Consider the following 20721-nt stretch of genomic DNA (forward strand, 5'->3'; position numbering starts at 1 on the left):
GGAAAAAAGTGTCGACCCCTGCTAATTTTTGATGGTCCAAAATTTTTATAATCTGGTTGTTGAATATAACACCAATGTCTGTGACACATGGAAACACCAAGCATGTGACATTTTTTGAATTTTTACGTAAAAAACTGACTTCCTTCGTACCAATGGTGTTTATCACCACAACTTTCCCAATATAATATTTTTCGATTTCTTTATTGGAATGGGCTTCATATTTGAGTCTCACTAATAAGAAATCATTGATCTTAATGTCGCAAATTTTGGCTGGATCTAATGTCAAATCACATAGGTCTTCATCATCACTATCTGAAAATATTTCACTTCCCTCTGACGTGTCAGAATTATGGAGACTATAAGTTTTACCATCTTCGTCTTCCGACTCAATAACATCATCATTGTTTTTAATGTCTTCTGAGATTATGCTTCTTTTAACTGTTTTCGCTTTTTTGGCTCTATTACTTTCAATTTCGTTTTTCTCTGGAGTGTCAGTAGCAATCATAGTCTTGCCTTTTTTTCTTCTAGTTTTAACCGAAATTGTCAGACTTTTTTTTGGATATTCACGAATAGCTGATGGACTTACAAATGTCAATTTTCTTCCACTTGTGGATGAAGGTGACAATTTCTGTAATGGAGTTACGTCCTGGTTCTTGATAGAGTTATCTGTGGTACCTCCTGTCGAGGTAGATGGTTTTGGATCAATATTTGGTGAATTAACTAATGGTCGTTCTGTAACTTGGCTTGCGAAATAATCATCATCATTAAATACGTGACGGTCAAAGGGAAATATTCCAGTTTTTTTAAAGCTGCCGATATATTTACAGGTGTCATAGATCTGGGGTAAGCGAGTCCCACAAATGATGCTACATGGTAGATTGTCACAGGTGTGCCCGGATTAGCTTTTTCCCACGAACTTAAAGCATCGTTGTAAAATATATGAAACGGTTTTAGCAGACCCACATCTAATGGTTGCAACCGATGGGTGCAAAGTGGAGGCACAGTCAAAACAGTGACCCCATTATCTTTGCACAGAATGATAGCTTCAAGAGATATATGGCTCTCATGGTTGTCCATGATTAATAGTGAAGGGTTAGCTTTTGAACTACAAGTATGTTTAATGAAATGTTTTAAAACTTCAATAAAACATTCTGTGTTCATCCATCCTGCTTTCGTAGCCAAGCCTAACGTCCCACATGGCGCTCCTGCCAACATATGGCTTTTAAAATGGACTCTCGGAAATACCATTACGGGTGGGATTGCACTTCCATTTGCACTTACAATGCAGCATGTGGTAACAAGTGTACCTCTTTCACTGCTTTGAATTTTAGACACTTGTCTAGTGCCTTTTTTGGCTAGCACCTTTGTCGAATTGTTTTGAACTGTCAAAGTTCCGGTTTCGTCTAAATTGTAAATTCTGAATCCATTTGAAAAATTTGGATGTCGCTGCAAAAACTATTTCCAACTTATTAAAAAATAAGTTTACATTTTCTTTATTGAATCCTGCTGCTCTTGCTAGACTACATCCCTCTGGAGTTCTTAAGGATATTGTACGATGTCTATGGCGAAATCCTTTATACCAGTCGACTGAAGCTTTTTTTTTTCCTCCTCCCAATTTTTTGAATTTTTAATTTATTTGCTTTCGCTAAGTCATATGAAAGTTTGCGACAATCGGTAATTGTTAAACTGTAAAACATTTTTGAACACGTTATGATATAATCAACGAGAGCTTCCTCTAGTTCCAAAGAAAATATTTGGTTTATTTTATAGTTAGGAGCCATTCGGCATTCGGGATCATCTCTGTATTTCTTTACGTATCTGCTTACGGTTTTAAAGCTTAAGTTTTTCTCTCTAGCAGCTTGACGAATTGATATACCACTGATAACTAGATTGACTGCTTCCCTAATAGAATCTTCATTGAATCTACCCACTGTCTTATCCGTTTTCTTCTGACGTACCATCTGTAATGTAAATTCATAATTAACAAAAGCTTCTTAGACCCTAATATGATTTTCCAGCACTCATTTGCTGTCAAGATTTTATGAAATTCACAAGAAGGGTACAGTGACACATCGTGTCACTGTTCCCTATCAATATTCGTGTCACTGTACCCACAATGCTGTTTTATACAAAAATTTGTAAATTTTTTGTTAATCTACAAAGATTTTAAAGAAATTTTATTGCTATTACTTACATTTTATACGATTTTTTTACGACCCAGAACACAATCCAATAATTCAGGTTTGTTTCCTCGTAGTAAACAACTAAAAACACCCTTGACAAAATACTTCTGCACTAACAAAACACAAACATGCGATTTTCTCCAAACACAACAGATTCTGTCAACTTTTTATAAGACAAGTAGTATTCTTATTATACCAACTGTAAAATTCCACAATATCACCAACTTGCTAACATATTTTCTACTAGGATTTTAAATGTGTCACTGTTCCCTGTGTGTCACTGTTCCCGCCTCTCCCCTACGGCATAGATCTTACGTCTTTGGCGATAAGGCCATACGTTCAGCTTTCCATGTCGAGAATATAGGTTACAAGCTGTTGTTCTGGTTCCTCAGTAAATGTGCTATCGTGGAAACGTCTTCCGTTTATATTTTTGAACCATTTTGTCGTCCAGAAAAAATCAAGTAACCTATATTTTTTATCATAAATTTTTTACTAGAGAGGGCAAAATGATCTCGGAATCTCAAAATTTCGAAGATAATATGCCACAAGAAAAGAGTTGCAGAACCTTTTTCATTTGTTCTAATATGAACACCAGTCAGTCTGTTCTCGAAAAGAGAACTCGGAGGACACACGCGGCACGCACAAACTCTGTATTGAGACTTTAGCAAAGCAACTAGGTAGAATGATCTCCAGCATTCCTTTTCTAGTTGCAGTAATGAAAATGTGTTTATTACTTGTGTTAATAATGTTAATAAGTTGCCGGTTATTTTTGTGGCACCAGCTGATGAGGCTTTTAATTTCCTATGGGTTATTCTTTTTAATAAGGGCATAAACGATTTTTTTTAAAGCATACTTTTGGCTCAGAGAATCTTATGACCAACACATTCCAACCAATGTTAGTAGTCCAGTCGTCAGAGACGAGATGCCATTGAACCTCTAAAAATCATACCAACAAGTTGAATTTTGCTGAGAATATCAATTTGTGACAAAGATGCAAAAAAGTTTGCCACTCCTACCCCCGGGATTTCCCCTAAAACTCCCCCTCTAAAGGGGAGGGAGTAATGCAAAACATCGATTTACACGATAAGATGAAGCAAAAGATAAAGATATTTTGCCGCAAATGAAGTCAGTTTCTATAAAGTTGTTACATAATTAAACATGCGATTTTTTCATTTTTTATGATTCTCGTGAGATAATCACTTCCATTGACCGGTCACTTTTGAATTTCCATTTTTAGAGCTTAATTTTCAAAACCTGTAACATTAAATTTCGATCTGGCAACAAACAAAGTATTTGAAATATGCTTAAAAAACGCTGAATTTACACTTTCCCATTACAAACGATATAAAACGTTTAAAACTGTTTATTTCCGTTTACACAAGTACGTTTTTTGAAATTACACATCAGCTTCAAATTTCACTTAATGCCGTCTTCTTGGAAGCATTTTTTGTGACGTGAAATTATTTGTACTGTGAAAGTTTAAATTCAACATCTTTAAGGCTTATTTTAAATGCCACATATTGGTTGCCAAAACTCAAAATCAAAATTTCTTGCTATACTATAAATCCTCAATTTAGAAGAGTAATTTCATCGTTTAAACGCCGAATATCTTGAAATTTAAATGTACACAGCGGCCCTCAAAAACTACCCGTTTTCTCAATTGCAATTTGCGTTTTCTCATAAGAAATTACAGAATATATAAAGTAGTATATTTATTAGTGCTTCTCTATATCAGACTTGACCAGGAGTTGTCGTACAGTGTAGCCAATTCTTGTTCACAAGTAGTAATTATGGTCATACAAAACCTGTATTCTTCCACGCAGCGATTATTACCGTCATAAAAATACTATTATTATACGATAAAAATATGATTTTTTCAATAGTAAAAATTAAGCACAAAATTGTAATGAAATAAATTTTATTTATATGTTCCGTTTCGTTACATATTTAAATTTATAAAATAAAAATCGATATTTTAAAACATTATTTTTCAATCGTTTGGCAACTTTGGAATTAGCGAGGAAACTCCGATTTACAATTCCGACCCAGAGATAGCCGTAAAACTCGTTTTTGGTCGTGCCGATCAAGAAATCAACAATGGTTCATTTACATTGGCGTTCCTGAGGGTAGTGCATGTGTTGCATTTTGTGAGTATATTTTATGTGATCAGTTTGTAAACTTATTGTTGTCAATACTGTTTTATCAATACTGTATTGTAGTATTGATAAAACGTGTTATTGATAATACGAGTGTTATAGTTTGTCGTTTTATAGTAAATTTTTAGTTATATTCTGTGATTATTTGGTTTGAGTTTTATTGGAGTTTTGGTTTATAATGAATTTTTAGTTATATTCTGTAATTATTTGATTTGAGTTTTATTGGAGTTTTGGTTTATAGTGAATTTTTAGTTATATTCTGTGATTATTGAAATACAATGGACGAAAAACCGAGTTGTTCCAAGAGAAGACAGCAAAATTCTGATGTTGATTCCAAAAATAAAAAACCGCATTTTTCCTTCATAAACGCACGAAACGTTTATGAAGGAATTGTCTTCATTGTTTATGAAGGAATAGCCAAGCGGTCGACATTTGTAGCAGTTTAACAAAAGTATCCGTTAGCTGTATTTATGGTGTACTTCAAAATACATTGGAAAATAAAAACCAAAAAAAAGTAAAACTAGAGGTAGGAAAAGCATTGTTTTGGATGACGAGACAAGGAATATTATACGTCGAAAAATTAATTCATTTTATTTTCGGAGTGAAATTCCAACACTGAAAAAAATTTCTCAAGAGCTCGAAAACGATGACTCCTAACCCAAGATATCTCGTAGAGTCTTAATCAGGACCATGCGCGAAATGAACTTTCGATGTGTAAAACGCAACAGAAAAAGTATGCTATTAGAAAAAATGAACTTATTCTGTGGAGAAGAAATACGCAAAATTTGCAGCACTGGACGCAAAATATATTATTTGGATGAAACCTGGATTACCGAAGGTCATACAGTTGGAAAAGTTTGGCAAGATTTAAATGTCAAAAGTAAAGGCGAAGCATTTATAGAAGGCTGGTTTACAGGATTAAAAGCTCCATCGGGAAAGGGACGGCGTTTAATCATCACTTATATAGGAAGTTATACAGGGTTCCTTGATGATGGTTTGCTTCAATTTGAGTCGAAAAAAACAAGTGATTATCATTTTAGAAATAATGTTGGGAAGAAGTAACAATATATTTATTCAAATGTTTAACTTACTGACGTTTAGATCTCTATATAAAGAGATCGTTTTCAAATATACAAATGATAGATATATTTATTTTTCTATAGTTTTTTTGCTTGTGGTATTCCGTATTTTTAGGGAGAATGTTGGAAATAAGCCACAATACATATATTTACATGTTTAATTTACTGACGTTTCGATCTCTATTCCAGAGACCGTTTTTAAAGTTAAGAAAAAAAAAAGAAAAATAATATAAGATATAAATATATAATAATAAACAAATAAAATAAATATAACTATAATTTATATCTTTGAAAACGGTCTTTTGATATAGAGATGGAAACTTCAGTAAAAACCTGCAGATAAATATATTGTGGCCTATTTAGAACAATAATATTTAAACAATATAATATAATCAAAGTTGAAATAAAAGTGAGTGTACGCCACTGCATTTTCATACGTGTTTCCCCACTTCTCCGCCTTCAAACGATGAATCACTCTTCCAAATAGTGGAATTATAGTTTAGGCCCTAACAATCGAAAATCCGTAGCGACTGGTCAATGAAAGTGTTAAATTTTTTTGATCTCATGAGAATCATAAATTGACTTCATTTTCGGCAAAATGCAAAAATTACACTCTTCACTTTTAAAACGTATTTTGAGTTTTGTCGATAGGACACTCTGACCAAAAGATATCGAATTTTTACCGTCGAATTCATGTTTTATGTAAAAAAATTTTTGACGCGTGACATTCAAATTCGCCGGTCGCTTCAAGCGTTGTTTCTAAGAGAACGGTTCATGCTACATTCCTTGTTTAAAATATTTTTTTCTACGGCGTACAGATTCTTGGTAAATCGATGTTTTCTCTCCTACGAGGGGGATTTTAGAAGGAAGCCAAGTGGTAGTAGTGGTAAATTTTTTTGAGGTATCAAAATTAACATTCTCAGCAAAATTCAGGTTGTTCGTCTTGTTTTTAGAGATCAAATCTCTGACAACTGGACTATATAACTCGTAGTAGTCTAGTAGTATAACTTGTAGTAGTGTTAATATATAATATCAAACGAAAAATAAAGAACACATATTTTATTCATTTAGTAGTACATCTATTATTCTATATGTTTTTGTTTTTGACCTTGATCTTCAGTAGGAAAGGCTCCAACTTCTTGCAATAGTTTCTTCTTTTCTTCAAAATAATTTTTGTACCAGTCTATATGTTCAATTTTAGCTTCTACCGTTAGATATGGATTTTTTGAAAGACCTACACAAACTAACTCCATAAAATGTCTTATCGGCCCTTTTTGGGGACACCACGGTTCCAAATGCTCTTCAAGGAATATATGTTTTGAGAAATCTACTTTCTTTTCTTCTTCTAAATCTAAAATCATTAAAAATATTGAGGTTATTAAATATTTAAAAAATCAAAGTTAATAAAACAATATTTTGTAGTGACTTTTAGTACCTTGTTCATTGTCTATGGGAAACTTCCAGAGTTTTCCTTGCTCTGTCCACAAAATCATTTGCTGAAAATAATTCGACGGAGGATGTGTGGTTGCTAGTTTTAAATCGCGTTCGTATAACTTCTGCCAAGTATTTGTTTCATTTTCTTGCATGTCCTTGTTGGTAAAGATACCTAAAGGCTTGCTACCAAAGAGGTCGATTTTTTGTACCACCCTGTAAACAAAAAATAATGAATGTTTTTCATAAGAATTAGAAAAAAAAAAAAATTCCAAAAATAAAGTTAGTTCATATTTGTTCATAGACAGTTCATGTTCACGGTAGGAGTAGAAACATTTCTAAGAAATGCTAGCAGAAAAAAAGAATACAAGAGAGAAAATTCAAGTTTGTAGAGTTTATAGATAAGTCTAAATTGCGTGTTTCAATTTACAACAACTAAGTTTCATAAGACAGTATGCTACAAGACATATTGAGACAAAATATTTTAATGTTAGCTAATAAATATTGGGTCTGTTGAATAAAAATAAGTGTTACCTTAAAAGTAGTAACTTTTAAGCACAAGCTAATACTTATAAGGATAAGATATAACTTATTTTTATTTGAATAAAAGTAAGTGTTTTCTTATAAGGTAATACTGGAAAAATATTCTGAAATTTAAGTATATACTTGTAAGTATTAACTTATGCTTGTAAGTATTTACTTTTAAAATTGTCTTGTCATGTTTTTATAGCTGCAAGACAAAGTTTGTAAACGTCGCGTGCGTCGTTGAGATACTGTGTAGTAGGTACATCCACGTCAGTTAAATTTTAGCGTTATAAATAGTCATGTCGTCGTCAAGTGAGGAAGAATTACCTGTCGAGAGTGGCTGTCAAAGGCTTATATTTGTAAAAATATTGAAAAATCATACGGTTCTTCTGAACAAATCAATGGTTCCGGCAATTGTTAAAAGTAAAGAGAAGGCATGGAACGGGATAAGAGATCAATTTATTAAGGCTTCTGGTACAAGTATTACTATTGACAAATTAAAAAAAAATCTCAATAACATGAAAACAGATGTAAAGAAGAAAACGGATAAAAATATGACTGGTAACAAAAAAATTAAATTGCGCGAGTGGGAAAAAGAATTTCTGGATATATTGAATTTTGAAAAAAATCCAGTATTCACGAAAATTCCTGGGAGATGTTCCATTGGAACTAACAATGGAGAAGCGAACAATCTAGAAAATACTGGATCAGCTAGTACCAATTCACAAATACCCTCATCTATAGGAACGCTGAAAAAACGCCCAAAGAACAAGAAGTTTAAGTTAGGGACCGATGAAACGGAAAGTTTATCAACACAAGAGTTGCAACGACTTGTTCTTCTTGAACAATTAAATATTGCTAGACCTCTGGCGCAAAGGGAAAAACTTCTGATAGAAAAATTGACAAATGTTTTGCCATATCGAATTCCTGAAGATAGTTTTGGAGCAGAAGTGGTTAATAATCGCATCGTATCAGATCTACGAGAATACATAGACTTGTAATGTATTTGTAATTTCCAAATATGTACTGCCATTTTTAATGTATTTGTAATTTCCATATATGTACTGCAATTTTTAGTTTCACATTTTTTGTTTTCTTAATTTTGTATTAAAAGTTTCAGTGTATTAAATAGGTATCAAAAGAAAAAATACTTGTTTTATATTGTAGTGTCTATGACACAAAAATTGACAATGATATTTAAGTAAACAAATTAAAAACAACGTTAGAAAATTACAAAATCAAGTAAAATATTGTTTCCACTATTAATTGGCATTTTGCAGCTCCTCTTTGACGAATGATATCTACTTCCGCTTCATTGTAATGTACATCATGGAGGTCCTGTGGGTTTTCCCGTTCATTTTCGGATAACTCAAAATCGTCCCGTAGATATTTGCAAATATTATGCAAAACAGCACAACAAACAATGATCTTTGGAACTTTTGCCAAAGTTACTCTTACTTTAGACCCTAATATAGGAAATCTCTGCTTTAGCTGCCCAAATACTCTTTCAATTATCACCCTTTCTCTGGAATGAGTGATATTAAATAATTACTCGCTTCTGTTTTGGGGGTTTTTGAATGGACATAATAACCATGGAGAAATTCCATATCCACTATCTCCAAGGACTCAAAAATTGCCTCTAAAGCTATGTATAACTTGATAAATCGAACTTTGTTTCCAAATCCTCGAATCGTGAACACTTCCAGGCCACTGAGTGTCCACACTTGTAATCACTTCATTTGCATCACACGTTATTTGTACATTTATGCTAGGAAAACCTTTTCTATTAATAAATTTGTCACCAAATTCTGAAGGTTTTTTAATTTGAACATGGGTATAATTCAGTGCGCCAATAACGGTAGGTATTTGGAATCGATTTGCCCACTTTGTCCTTGCTTCTTCCATACCTTCCAGGTCAGACGGAAACTTTATCCACTGATGTGATTTCTCAAAAATTCTGTCAGCAACATTATTTATGGTTTTACATACAGTCGTATGGTGAACGCCGAAATCTTCAGCAATACCTGGTTGAAATCCAGTATCACTAACGTATCGCAGAAAAATCTCCATCCTTTGTCGAGAGCTAAGGGCACCTCCTCTGGTTTCATCTAGCTGTGGCAAAAAATAATCTGATAGAAAGTTTATACTTTCGCTTTCAAAATGCAATAGAACCTTAGACTTGCTGGGACTTACGTTTTTTCTTTTCATGTAGTGTTTATGTTTACGAACATATATAAAGTCAGCCATAATTATAATAATCGAAAAATGTTTAGAACTACCACTCTACTAGTGTAAGTATGCATTAATTACTGGCGTAAGTATTCATTTGAGATTCCTTAACAAATATTAAGGTATTACTTACTAATTGTAGAATATCCTTCTTTTTGTTCAACTAAAAAGAAGTAATAACTGGAAAAATTTTTGTGTAACTTTATACATTCAGTAACTACTTCAAAATAAAAGAGATTACTTAGTGCTCTAAGTAATTTACATAAAGTAATTACTGTTCTTTTATTCAATTAATATTAAGTGATTACTTAAATACGAGGAAGTAAAAGCAAATACTTATTTTTATTCAATAGACCCTGTATCACATCTGATCAACAAACTGATTTTTTAAATGAAACTAAAAACTATTGTTTCAAATATTTGTTATTAAATATCATTTTTAACTCCGCTTACAGTTGATTGGGTGGATTGAGTAGCTCAGTGGGCTGCTGCCCACTGAGCTGCTTCAAAGAGGGTTGAAACAATGGGCTAGCGGCTCATTGCTTGTAAAAACTACATACACTAAATGTTTCGATTAAAAGCCTCGAAATCTGGACGGAAAGGGATTATTAGAATGGCGATATGGAACATTGAGGGTCTCAAACCAAAGAAAAATAAAAGTATTTAAAGAATTAAACAATAATAAGGGAGATCTATGTGTCCATACAGAAACAAAGAGAAAAGGAAATAAAATAAGAAGAGAATATATCCATTTTAGGGAAGAGGTAGACAAACAAATAATTTTAATAGAAATAGAAAAAAATGGGCACGAAATAGTGATAGTAAGAGTTTATGTCGTAAGTGACGATGCTATCCCAAGCATAAAAGACGACCTTTATAATAAATTAACCACTATAAGTAGTATTAAAACAAAAAAATGGAAATCTGTATATTGGGTGATTTTAACACTAGAGTTGGTAAAAAGAGTAAGGACCCAGTAATAGGAAAATATGGAGAGGAAAAAGTGAACAACGGAATGCTACTTAAAGACGTGCCAAAGTCTATCTCTAAAAATAATGCATGGATTCTTTCCGCATAAGGACGTACATAAATTCACATAGGTACAACCTAAGAAGCAATTAAAATCCATAATTGACTATTTTATTCAACAACAAAATTCAAGGTGTAAAACTAATGAAGTAAAGGTATTTTGTAATGCAGATTGTAGAGCTATCCAATATTTCGTAATACCGAAAGTATTAGTAAACTTCCGGACAAACCATAAAAATAGAGAAATTAAGGATAAAGATGTTTAATTTAGACAGTCTCCAGAAGCATTCAAGATAATTCCTGTATAAACTTAGTTTGGCTACAAAACTTAGGGACATAGCGTATGAAGGGCGACAGACAGAAATGAAGAACAAATCAATTCCCAAAAACTCTGGGAAATAGAGAGGTATATAAAAGTGACAATCCAGATATAAAAAGATTGACGAATATGTGTAAGATCCATCAGAGAAGTTAAAAGAGTGGTAGCCAAAAAGGAAAAATGGGACGAAAAATTTGATGGGATAGGGAGATGTCTAGGAGGAACAAAGTTTGCACAGGCGTGGAAGACCATAAATAATCTGAGAAAAGAAAGAAAACATGGAATTAATAAGTAGTAGATAATAGGAATAGGAAGAACACTACAAAGCCCTATTAACAGAGAATATAAGTCAATTTAAAGGAGAAATAGGCGAAAAAAGATGAATAGGAGGGGAGAAAATAACGATAGATGATATTAAAGTGATATTGAAAGAAATGAGAAATGGCAAATCTACGTGGACCTTCATACGGCAAAAAAAAATAGAATTGAATCAGAGTATGAAGAAATAGAGAAACAAAATAGTCTCCGGACAAGAAGGTCGTGCATGGATAACATACCTGCTCTTGAACAGATAATAGAACACCGTAAAACTCGAAATCTACCTAGTTATCTCGTATTTACAAATACGAAAAAAGCTTACACTGTGCCCTTGAAGACGCTATTTAATGTATTGGCAAGGGCTAACCTTGTATAGTGAATGTTCGGGCACTTTATAATAATATATAAAGGGGCGCAAATTACAATTAAGACGGGCCAAACGTTTCGGAACGGTTTAAGATGACAAAGAGCCTTTAGTAAAGGTGTTGCTTATCGCCTAATCTATTCAACTGTAAAGAGGACATGAAAGCTATGGAAAGGACATGCTATGAAAGCTTTAAGAACAGTATGAATTTTGGGTTTTGAATATAAACATACAAAAAACAGAGTATCTGAGAATAGAAGAAAAACACGAGGACTATATAGAGTAGTAGTAGAACCAATACTAACTTATGGAGATAAGGAATGTGGGCAAATTAATTTAATTAGTTAAAAACAAAAGAAGAGTGGATACTATAGAAATGGATTTTATCAGAAGAGCTTGCCGAGTATTAAGAATAGAACATGTACCTAACTAAGAAGTTAGAATTAGCCGAAAAAAGCTTATTATGAACCTGCTCAAAACAGAAGATAAGGAAGACCGGCATTAACATGGATCAGCGGAATAAAGGCAACGATGGAGGAAAAATGGTGAAATAGAAAAAAGTGGCGATGGAAATGTGAGATGCGACAGAAGATGTAGGACCCTTGTTAACCGTACTATATTTAATATAAAATTAGTATTTCTAACCTAAACCTAAACTCAAGAAATACTAATTTTATATTATATTATATATATATATATATATATATATATATATATATATATATATATATATATATATATATATATATATATATATATATATATAAATGATTCAGAAATGATTAAGAAAAATTTAGGGAAGACAGAAGCACTACAAGGAAAAGTTAGGGATTTCAATCAGTCAATTAAGTTAATTACTCACGTTATAAGAGTATTAGAAAATGTAAATGCAAATAGTAATATTTGCACAGAAGGAAGAATAATTCATTTAAAACATCAAAGTCTATTATGTGAAAACGATATAATAAAAAAGTAATAATTTCCAAAACAGAGGGAAAGGACAGGAATTGATGCCGCCTGTTGCTTAATAACCCGTTTTCTATACAACGAATTACATAAATTTATTTCTCTAAGATAGAGGTATTTTTAAATATTTTCTTACGGAGACACACAGTGGTATCTATTCTCTGTCAACCACTTTATATGACATGTAGCATTTTCACTGCAAAAGCTCTGAAATATGGTTCAGAAACTTGCCTTTTCCTCTCGCTAGTCTTGTCTTAGACTTGGCACTCCCTGGATAGCCGCAGCCACAATAAAGGCGAAACATGTATTGTGATCGAAGAACAGACTTATAGAAACAGATAACAGAATAAATATAACGAATATAATAGAATAACGAATTAAAAACGATAGGGGACTACGAATAATTAAACGGGAAGTAGACCTGCAGTAAAGAGAAGTTGGGTTTACGTCAAAGACAACTAAAAATTTCCAACAGAGCCTTATACAACTACAAGTTATAATCAGTCATGGAATAAACATGGGTCAAAAGTCTAAAAGATACGTACATTTCTTGTTTGGGTTTAAATTGCTGCTGTGGTTTCCTCACTTGAGATAGAGGTTTCCTAGGATCTTGCCGTTGTTTTTGTTGCATATTTTGTAGGATATTTCTAATTTGTTCAGCTCTCGATTTTTCAGCTGATTTTACCTCTCTGTCAATTTGCATTCCTTTGACAATATCACTAAAATATTAATTAATAAATATTAATAAAAATAAATAAAAAAATAACTAAAAACCAGAATTTTACACATATTAAAATATAATAATCGCTTGCTTCACATTTTTCGAAAAGAATTTGATATCGTTTTTTAAACAAACTTTATGATGTTTAAAATACACTGAAACTTGGATAATTCGAATCTCAGGGGACCGTTAAAAAAATTCGAATTATCCAAAAATTCGAATTAAAAATATATCTACAAAAAAACCTACAAAAGCTTCTGCAAACGATCAAAATCAACAATTTTGCAGATGTTTTCGTTCCTATTCTTGCCTGAATTTTGTCAACCGAAAAAAATTGGCAAACAAAATTCGGCCAAGAATACCAATTAAAACATTTGCAATCTGTAAAAATGGTCAATTGTTGTCATTATGGCAGGTGTTCTCATTGGTATTGACGCGTGAGAACGCGTCATTAAAACAATAAAAAACATTTTGTCTCAAAAAATTTATTGAAAATAACATTTGTTACAACTGACAAAAAAGGACAGACTTTAACTTTTTCCAAAGAAATCCGAAATTTTTAGCTGATTTTTAGAATTTATCTTCTCGGCAATGACTTCTAAGGTATTCTAAGGTGGACTAAAAATAGACTGACTTACGTCATTTTTACTTTTAAAGTACTGTCTAAGTTGTGTAATATGGTTTGTTGCTTCGGCTGCACTGCATCTTCATCCACGTTGACAAAATCTGCATAAGAGATGGCATGATCAGAAATCAGGTCCTCCCAGCCGTCAACTGAAAGCAGCTCTTCTGTTAAAGTGTCGTTAGCGTTTTCTGCATTCTCCTTTTTTTTACGAAACCAGCTTTTTGAAACAGTGTTTGATCGTTTCGGGTGTTACTTTCTCACACATTCGAGAGGCTTGAAGAATGTCTAACTTTATTTGAAGGAAGTTGCAATCTTCCGTCAATATGTTTTCAACCAAAAAATGTCTGTTAAAATGTTTAAGATTTTGTATGATGCCCTGGTCTATAGGCTGGAGAACCGAAGTCATGTTGGCAGGAAAAAAATAACTTTTACATTTTCCATTAGTGGGATAGTGTTATAGGCCATACAGTTGTCAATAAACAAACTAACTTTTCTTTTTTCTTTTATGAACATTGTGTCTAATTTTATCAGCCATATCTCGAAAAGATCCCTAGCCATCCAAGCTCCTGCACTGCTCACATATTCCACTGGTTTTGACTTGACATTTGTAAAACAACGCAGATTAGCCGACTTACCAATCATCAGTAGAGGCAGCACTTCTGATCCGTCCATTTTTGCACCAATTGACCAAGAATGACTCTTTCTTTGCTTAGTTTTCCTCCGTGACATTTTTCATTTTTAAATGCCAGTGTTTTGGTAGGAGTGCATTTTAAAAAAGATCTTTCTCGTCAACATTGAAGATATCTCTTTCATCTATATCCTGAATCATCTCCTTCGATTTTTTTCCATTCGTTGGCTTCTTGCTGATTAACGGCCCCACTTTCTCCCCAAATGGATTTGAATGAAATTTTTGTTGCATTCTTTGAAGCCATCTAGCAATCCTTTACTCGCCTTAAAGTTGTTTTACCCATTTCAACAACAAATTGTTCAGCTTTGCTTCTTATAAGGGGACCACTCACGGAAATCTCCTTATCCCTGGCTTGTTCGAACCATTTTAAAACACATTTGGATTTTCTGGCTCCCTTAACCATTTTCGTTCTTTACCGCACTCATTTTCACTATTGAGATTTTTTTCTTTATTCTTCAACTAGGTATATCCACCTACTTGAAGAAGTAGGTGTGAATTATCATGTGTTCATGTCATGTCATTTTCTACTTCTTTAATTGCCGCTATTTTTCCGAATCCCCCCCCGGGGGCGGAATATGCACCATGGTCTTGAATGTCTTGAAACACGTGGCGCGTGAACACAGGAAAGAATACTACTGTTTTTCGCGGAAATTTCCAGCATGAAATTGGCATTTTAGCTTGTAGAGAAGTAAATTATCCAAAATATAATTCGAATTATTTAAGACTTTTTACCATTACTTATATAGGACATGCTAGGGACCAGAATAAAAATTCGAATTAAAGAAGATTTCGAATTAGAGAAGTTCGAATTAAGCAGGTTCCACTGTATAAAAATACTGAGAAAAAAGGTCTTCTAAATTCGAAACTTCACAATTTTAATGTAATATACAGGGTGGTCCGTAAGTAATTGTACAAACAGAAACCGTAGATTGTGTAAAATATTACGATTTAAGCCAAATTGCTTTAATAAAAAGTTGATATTAAGAAAGATACAGGGTGTTAAAGTGGAAATTAAAAATTTTTTTTTTCGCTATAACTTTTGCGTTTGTAAATATTTTTGGACCAAAATTTACAGTTGGATGCTTTTAAGAAGGGTAAATTATAATTTTATACTTACTTTAATGTAACTAATAGAGGGCGCCACATATGCCATATGTGTGGCATAGATTTGCACTTAACTTTTTTGCTCTTTAAGTTAGCTTTATTTGTGTTAAAAAATATTAAAGATACATTATTTTTACAAAGAAAAGGTATACTTGTTAGTAATCTGAAAATACAACCGTTTTCGAGATAAATGCATTTTATAAGTCAGCTGCACAATAATTCTTAGTTTGATATTTGTGCCGTAAAGCCCTGAATACCTGTAGATAAGCATAATTCATAGTTTATTCTTATTAAAACAACTCAAAGATGATAATGTAACATCACAAAATGCTTTGTTATGGGTGCTAAATGTTTTATTGGAGAAAAGATATTTCATCTGCTTCTTTAGGTATCGTGTCCGTATTCAGACGTTGGCCGTCATCATGTTTACAATTTCCCTTTGCTATCGCTTCTTAAGTTTCTATAATGGCGTTGTATTACTTTTTCTCTATTGTAAAATGCTAAAAACCCAAAATATATTGTTTATGCAAGATGGTACACCACCACATTCTAGAGAGAAGGCAGTTAGAACATACTTAAATACAACTTTTCTGAACGTTGGATTCGTCGTGGTAGTCATATTCCTTGGCAATGTGGTGAGATATTGATATAATTATTTAATTCATAAAAAATCCGAAAAGAATACTTATTGTTCATTACGTAAATTGTTTACTCATTTTTATTAGGACAAATAGAAACTAGATCACAGGTATTGAATAACACATGTGTCCTGTTTCATAATACTTTTGCTACAAATCTAACCTGAAAGAATCGTTGTTCTAATAACCGATATTGCTATAAATATAGTTAACACGTAGGCAATTTAGTTCATCATAATATTAGTTCGTTAGTAAATCATAATAATAGTCCATTTGTTCGAGATGTAATTATAGTTACTCGTAAGCTGTAACGTAAACATATAAATAAGTAATGTCATCGATAGGTTATTCCGTGTGTGTGTATAAGTAACCAATGAACGAGATACATCACAGTTTAATAAATTATTTAACTTCTGCGACAAATAAGATGTAGTTCCATAATATACCATAAGGTTTGGATATGTATCCAAAATATTACATTCATCCATTATACATTATAGCCACCACGTAGCCCCGAATTTAATCCGCTTGATTTTGAAGTATGGCGCGCATTAAAACAACGTGTCTATAAGAATCCCATAAACATTCACAACCAACTATGGGAAGAAATAAATACTGCAGCAGTTACTTTAGAACCAATGATGATATTTAATATGAGACGATCTTTTATGGAATATATTGACAAATGAATTAAAGAAAATGGTGGACATATCGAACGTTTACTTTGAAAAAAAAAATGTTATGTTATTTAGTTTAACTATTTCTTAATTTGGTTGGTAAACAAAATGTTTTGATTATGACTTTAATTTAACATAAAACGTAAAATGTTTGATGTAAAATCCTATTATTCTGTTATTTTGTCAAATCCTATTATTAATTATCCTGCTGATATATTTATTTTATTTAATATTTCGTTATCTTTTAACTTTAGTTAAAGGTATTTTATACCAAAATTCAGAAGTGTTAATGTTTTTGTCTATTTTTTCTTCGTTGCCTGGAGTAATTGCCTTAGATCAGAATTATGCAGCTGATTTTTAAAATGCGATTATCTCGAAAACTGTTGAGTTTTGAAGTTATTAACAAGTATACGTTTTTTTTGTTAAAATATTGTATCTTTAATATTTTCTATCCCAAATACAGGTAACTTAAAGAGCAAAAAAGTTAAGTGCAAATTTATACCACATATGTGGCATGAGTGGCGCCCCCTATCAGTTACATCAAAGTGTGCATCAAATTATAATTTCTCATATTTAATAGTACGCAGTTGTAAATTTTTGTACATAAATGTTTACAAATGTGAAAGTTATAGCGAAAAATAAAATTTTAAATTTGCACTTTAACACCCTGTATCTTTCTCTGTATCAACATTTTATTAAAGCAATTTGGCTTAAATCGTAATATTTTAAAGTGTAGAATCTACTGTTTCTTTTTGTACAATTACTTAAGGACCACCCTGTATAGCACCAGATACCCTAAGAAACATAAATTCAATATATCATAATGTATGTTGCCATCAATTTCAGTTATTGTTTATAATGAAATTTTTTCAAAAAAAAAATAAATAAAATTACAAAAATTTAATTATTTAATCAATACACTGCGAAATTGTTTTAAATACGGATGAAGAATTATAAATGTTCAGAAACAAAATTAAAACGATATCAACATAAAAAAAGCAGACTCATTTGTAAAGCAAGACTCTAAACAAAGCTTGCCAAGAAAGTAGTACGCTACTCGGAAAATGAAGCTCTTGTGGACATGCATTTATATAGCAAACTTTATATAAAAACATTTTTTCATGTAGAATCACACCTTAAAGTTTGTCAAACTGATTTACTAACACCCTGTACATTCTTCAAATATATATATTATTCAAATGGTCAAAAACCGACACTTTAAAGCTCTGTAACTCAGAAACAATTAATTTCTTTGTCTTGGGACACTGAGAACTTTTGTTTCAGAAGTTTCAGCCAATTTAAAACCACGGTTGTTTGTTTATAAATATATAAACAAAGGATCTGATGTAAAAGATTATCTTTTCTAATATACAGGGTGAGTCATGAGGAACTTTACATACTTCTACCATATGTAGAGTCCCTCAGGGAGCATTTCATGTGGCCACTAAAAAATGTCAACTCCTCTTCTTTATTAATTAACAGGGTGATTTGTGTAATTGACCATTTATTTCATTTTACTGTAGTGTTTATACGGCTCATTTGATTTTTTTAATTTTTGCATGATACAGTACACTACTATCAAGCATTCGACTGGTATTAGCTAAACTAAAAAATTCCAGGACTGGCTTTGGAAAAATTAATTTAGGGATTCGTATTAAATATTACACCCTGTATATATATTTTTTTAAATGCAATAAGTGGTTTTCAAACTACATAAATAGCCAATGAAAACGACATATGCGACAATGTTGTCGCACTTTTATTAAATTTTTAGTGAACGATCAAATCTTACCAAAAATAGAACAACCGTAATGAAGTATCAAATTATAAGGTAATTAATTTAAACAAATGTTATAAATTTCAAACATTTTAATTAAAATGAGTTCCTACAACATAATCTAATACGTAGAAAATTAACATCTTTACTGTCACTTTGTATTATCTCTACGATAGAATCAATTGTTTTTCAATTTTAAATTTTTACTCATAGATCGTATTGGGGCATTATTTTCGATAAATAATAAATTAAATTGATTAAAAAGTCAAACCTCTTGTATGTGTTATGAGTCGAGAACTCAATAACATTGAGTTCTCGACTTACTTGTCTAGTGCTTATTGTAAAGTTCATAGTAACGGCGTCCATAATGTCATCTTCCTGCGCTTCGTCTACATGTCGCTCTGTTGTTCCACTAGGAAAAGTGCCATTTTCTCGCAAATAATTAAAAACGGACCCAAATGTTGGATGACTGGGAGTTCGACGATTAGGAAATCCATTAGCCCTACCATTCCCATTACAGAATCCATAAACAAATATTAAGTCTGCATATTCTGTGGTCGAAAACTGATGTGGCATTTTGAACGAAAGTAACAAAAGCTCTACAAAAACTAACACAATGTACTTAACGTAGATATGACAGAAGAAATATGTATTCTTGTACACATAAATAACAATTGATAATGACAATAATGACAATGGGTATAAAATATCAAGAAACGTCAAACAGTCAACGCCAACCTTCATTTTAAACTTTTTTAGATTTATTTTTATTTAGTACAGTTGATGCAATGTATTATTATTTGACATAAAATTTTAATCATTTACAATCAACAAAAACTAACACATACAAGAGGTTTGACTTTTTAATCAATTTAATTTATTATTTATCGAAAATAATGCCCCAATACGATCTATGAGTAAAAATTTAAAATTGAAAAACAATTGATTCTATCGTAGAGATAATACAAAGTGACAGTAAAGATGTTAATTTTCTACGTATTAGATTATGTTGTAGGAACTCATTTTAATTAAAATGTTTGAAATTTATAACATTTGTTTAAATTAATACCTTATAATTTGATACTTCATTATGGTTGTTCTATTTTTGGTAAGATTTGATCGTTCACTAAAAATTTAATAAAAGTGCGACAACATTGTCGCATATGTCGTTTTCATTGGCTATTTATGTAGTTTGAAAATCACTTATTGCATTTTAAAAAAAATTTCTACAGGGTGTAATATTTAATACGAATCCCTAAATTATTTTTTCCAAAGCCAGTCCTGGAATTTTTTAGTTTAGCTAATACCAGTCGAATGCTTGATAGTAGTGTACTGTATCATGCAAAAATTAAAAAAATCAAATAAGCCGTATAAACACTACAGTAAAATGAAATAAATGGTCAATTACACAAATCACCCTGTTAATTAATAAAGAAGAGGAGTTGACATTTTTTAGTGGCCACATGATATGCTCCCTGAGGGACTCTACATATGGTAGAAGTATGTAAAGTTCCTCATAACTCACCCTGTATTTTTTGGAAAAGTATGTTCGTAGAAAAATTCTTGTTTTTCGACCAACATGTAAATTATTCGTAGTTTTCATTTTAGCTCAATCATTTTTTCAATTGAACCACCAGTTAGAAGATGGAAATAAACGCCAAAATATGGCGAAACGACTTTTTAACAAAAATATACCTTTTAAGGCAAGACCCATCTGTCCGAGCTAAGTAGGGAATAAACACCGTATAAGTTACGGAGATATTCCAACACGAAATGTGCGACAGTTTTAAGAAGGAAATAAATCACGGAATTGTACCGGCAAAATCAAATACTGTTAGTGAGTGTACATGTAAAAAACGGTGCACACAGAAGTTTAGTTTAGAAGAAAAGCA

The 20721-nt window shown here is 31.9% G+C and overlaps 1 protein-coding gene across 1 annotated transcript in view; it reads right to left on the bottom strand.

The window, feature by feature from the left end:
• Positions 1 to 6462: 6462 nt before the first annotated feature.
• Positions 6463 to 20721, bottom strand: part of LOC140437072 (small ribosomal subunit protein mS31-like) — a 32053-nt gene continuing 17794 nt past the window's right edge. The window contains exons 5-7 of the mRNA XM_072526324.1: positions 13145 to 13318; positions 6854 to 7065; positions 6463 to 6769 (exon numbers count right to left, since the gene is read on the bottom strand). Of these exons, the coding sequence (XP_072382425.1) occupies positions 6501 to 6769; positions 6854 to 7065; positions 13145 to 13318 (655 nt within the window). The 3' untranslated portion in view covers positions 6463 to 6500. The remainder of the gene's footprint in view (positions 6770 to 6853; positions 7066 to 13144; positions 13319 to 20721) is intronic.

The sequence above is a fragment of the Diabrotica undecimpunctata genome, chromosome 3 (assembly GCF_040954645.1).
Source record: "Diabrotica undecimpunctata isolate CICGRU chromosome 3, icDiaUnde3, whole genome shotgun sequence".
NCBI classification, from domain to species: Eukaryota; Metazoa; Arthropoda; class Insecta; order Coleoptera; family Chrysomelidae; genus Diabrotica; species Diabrotica undecimpunctata.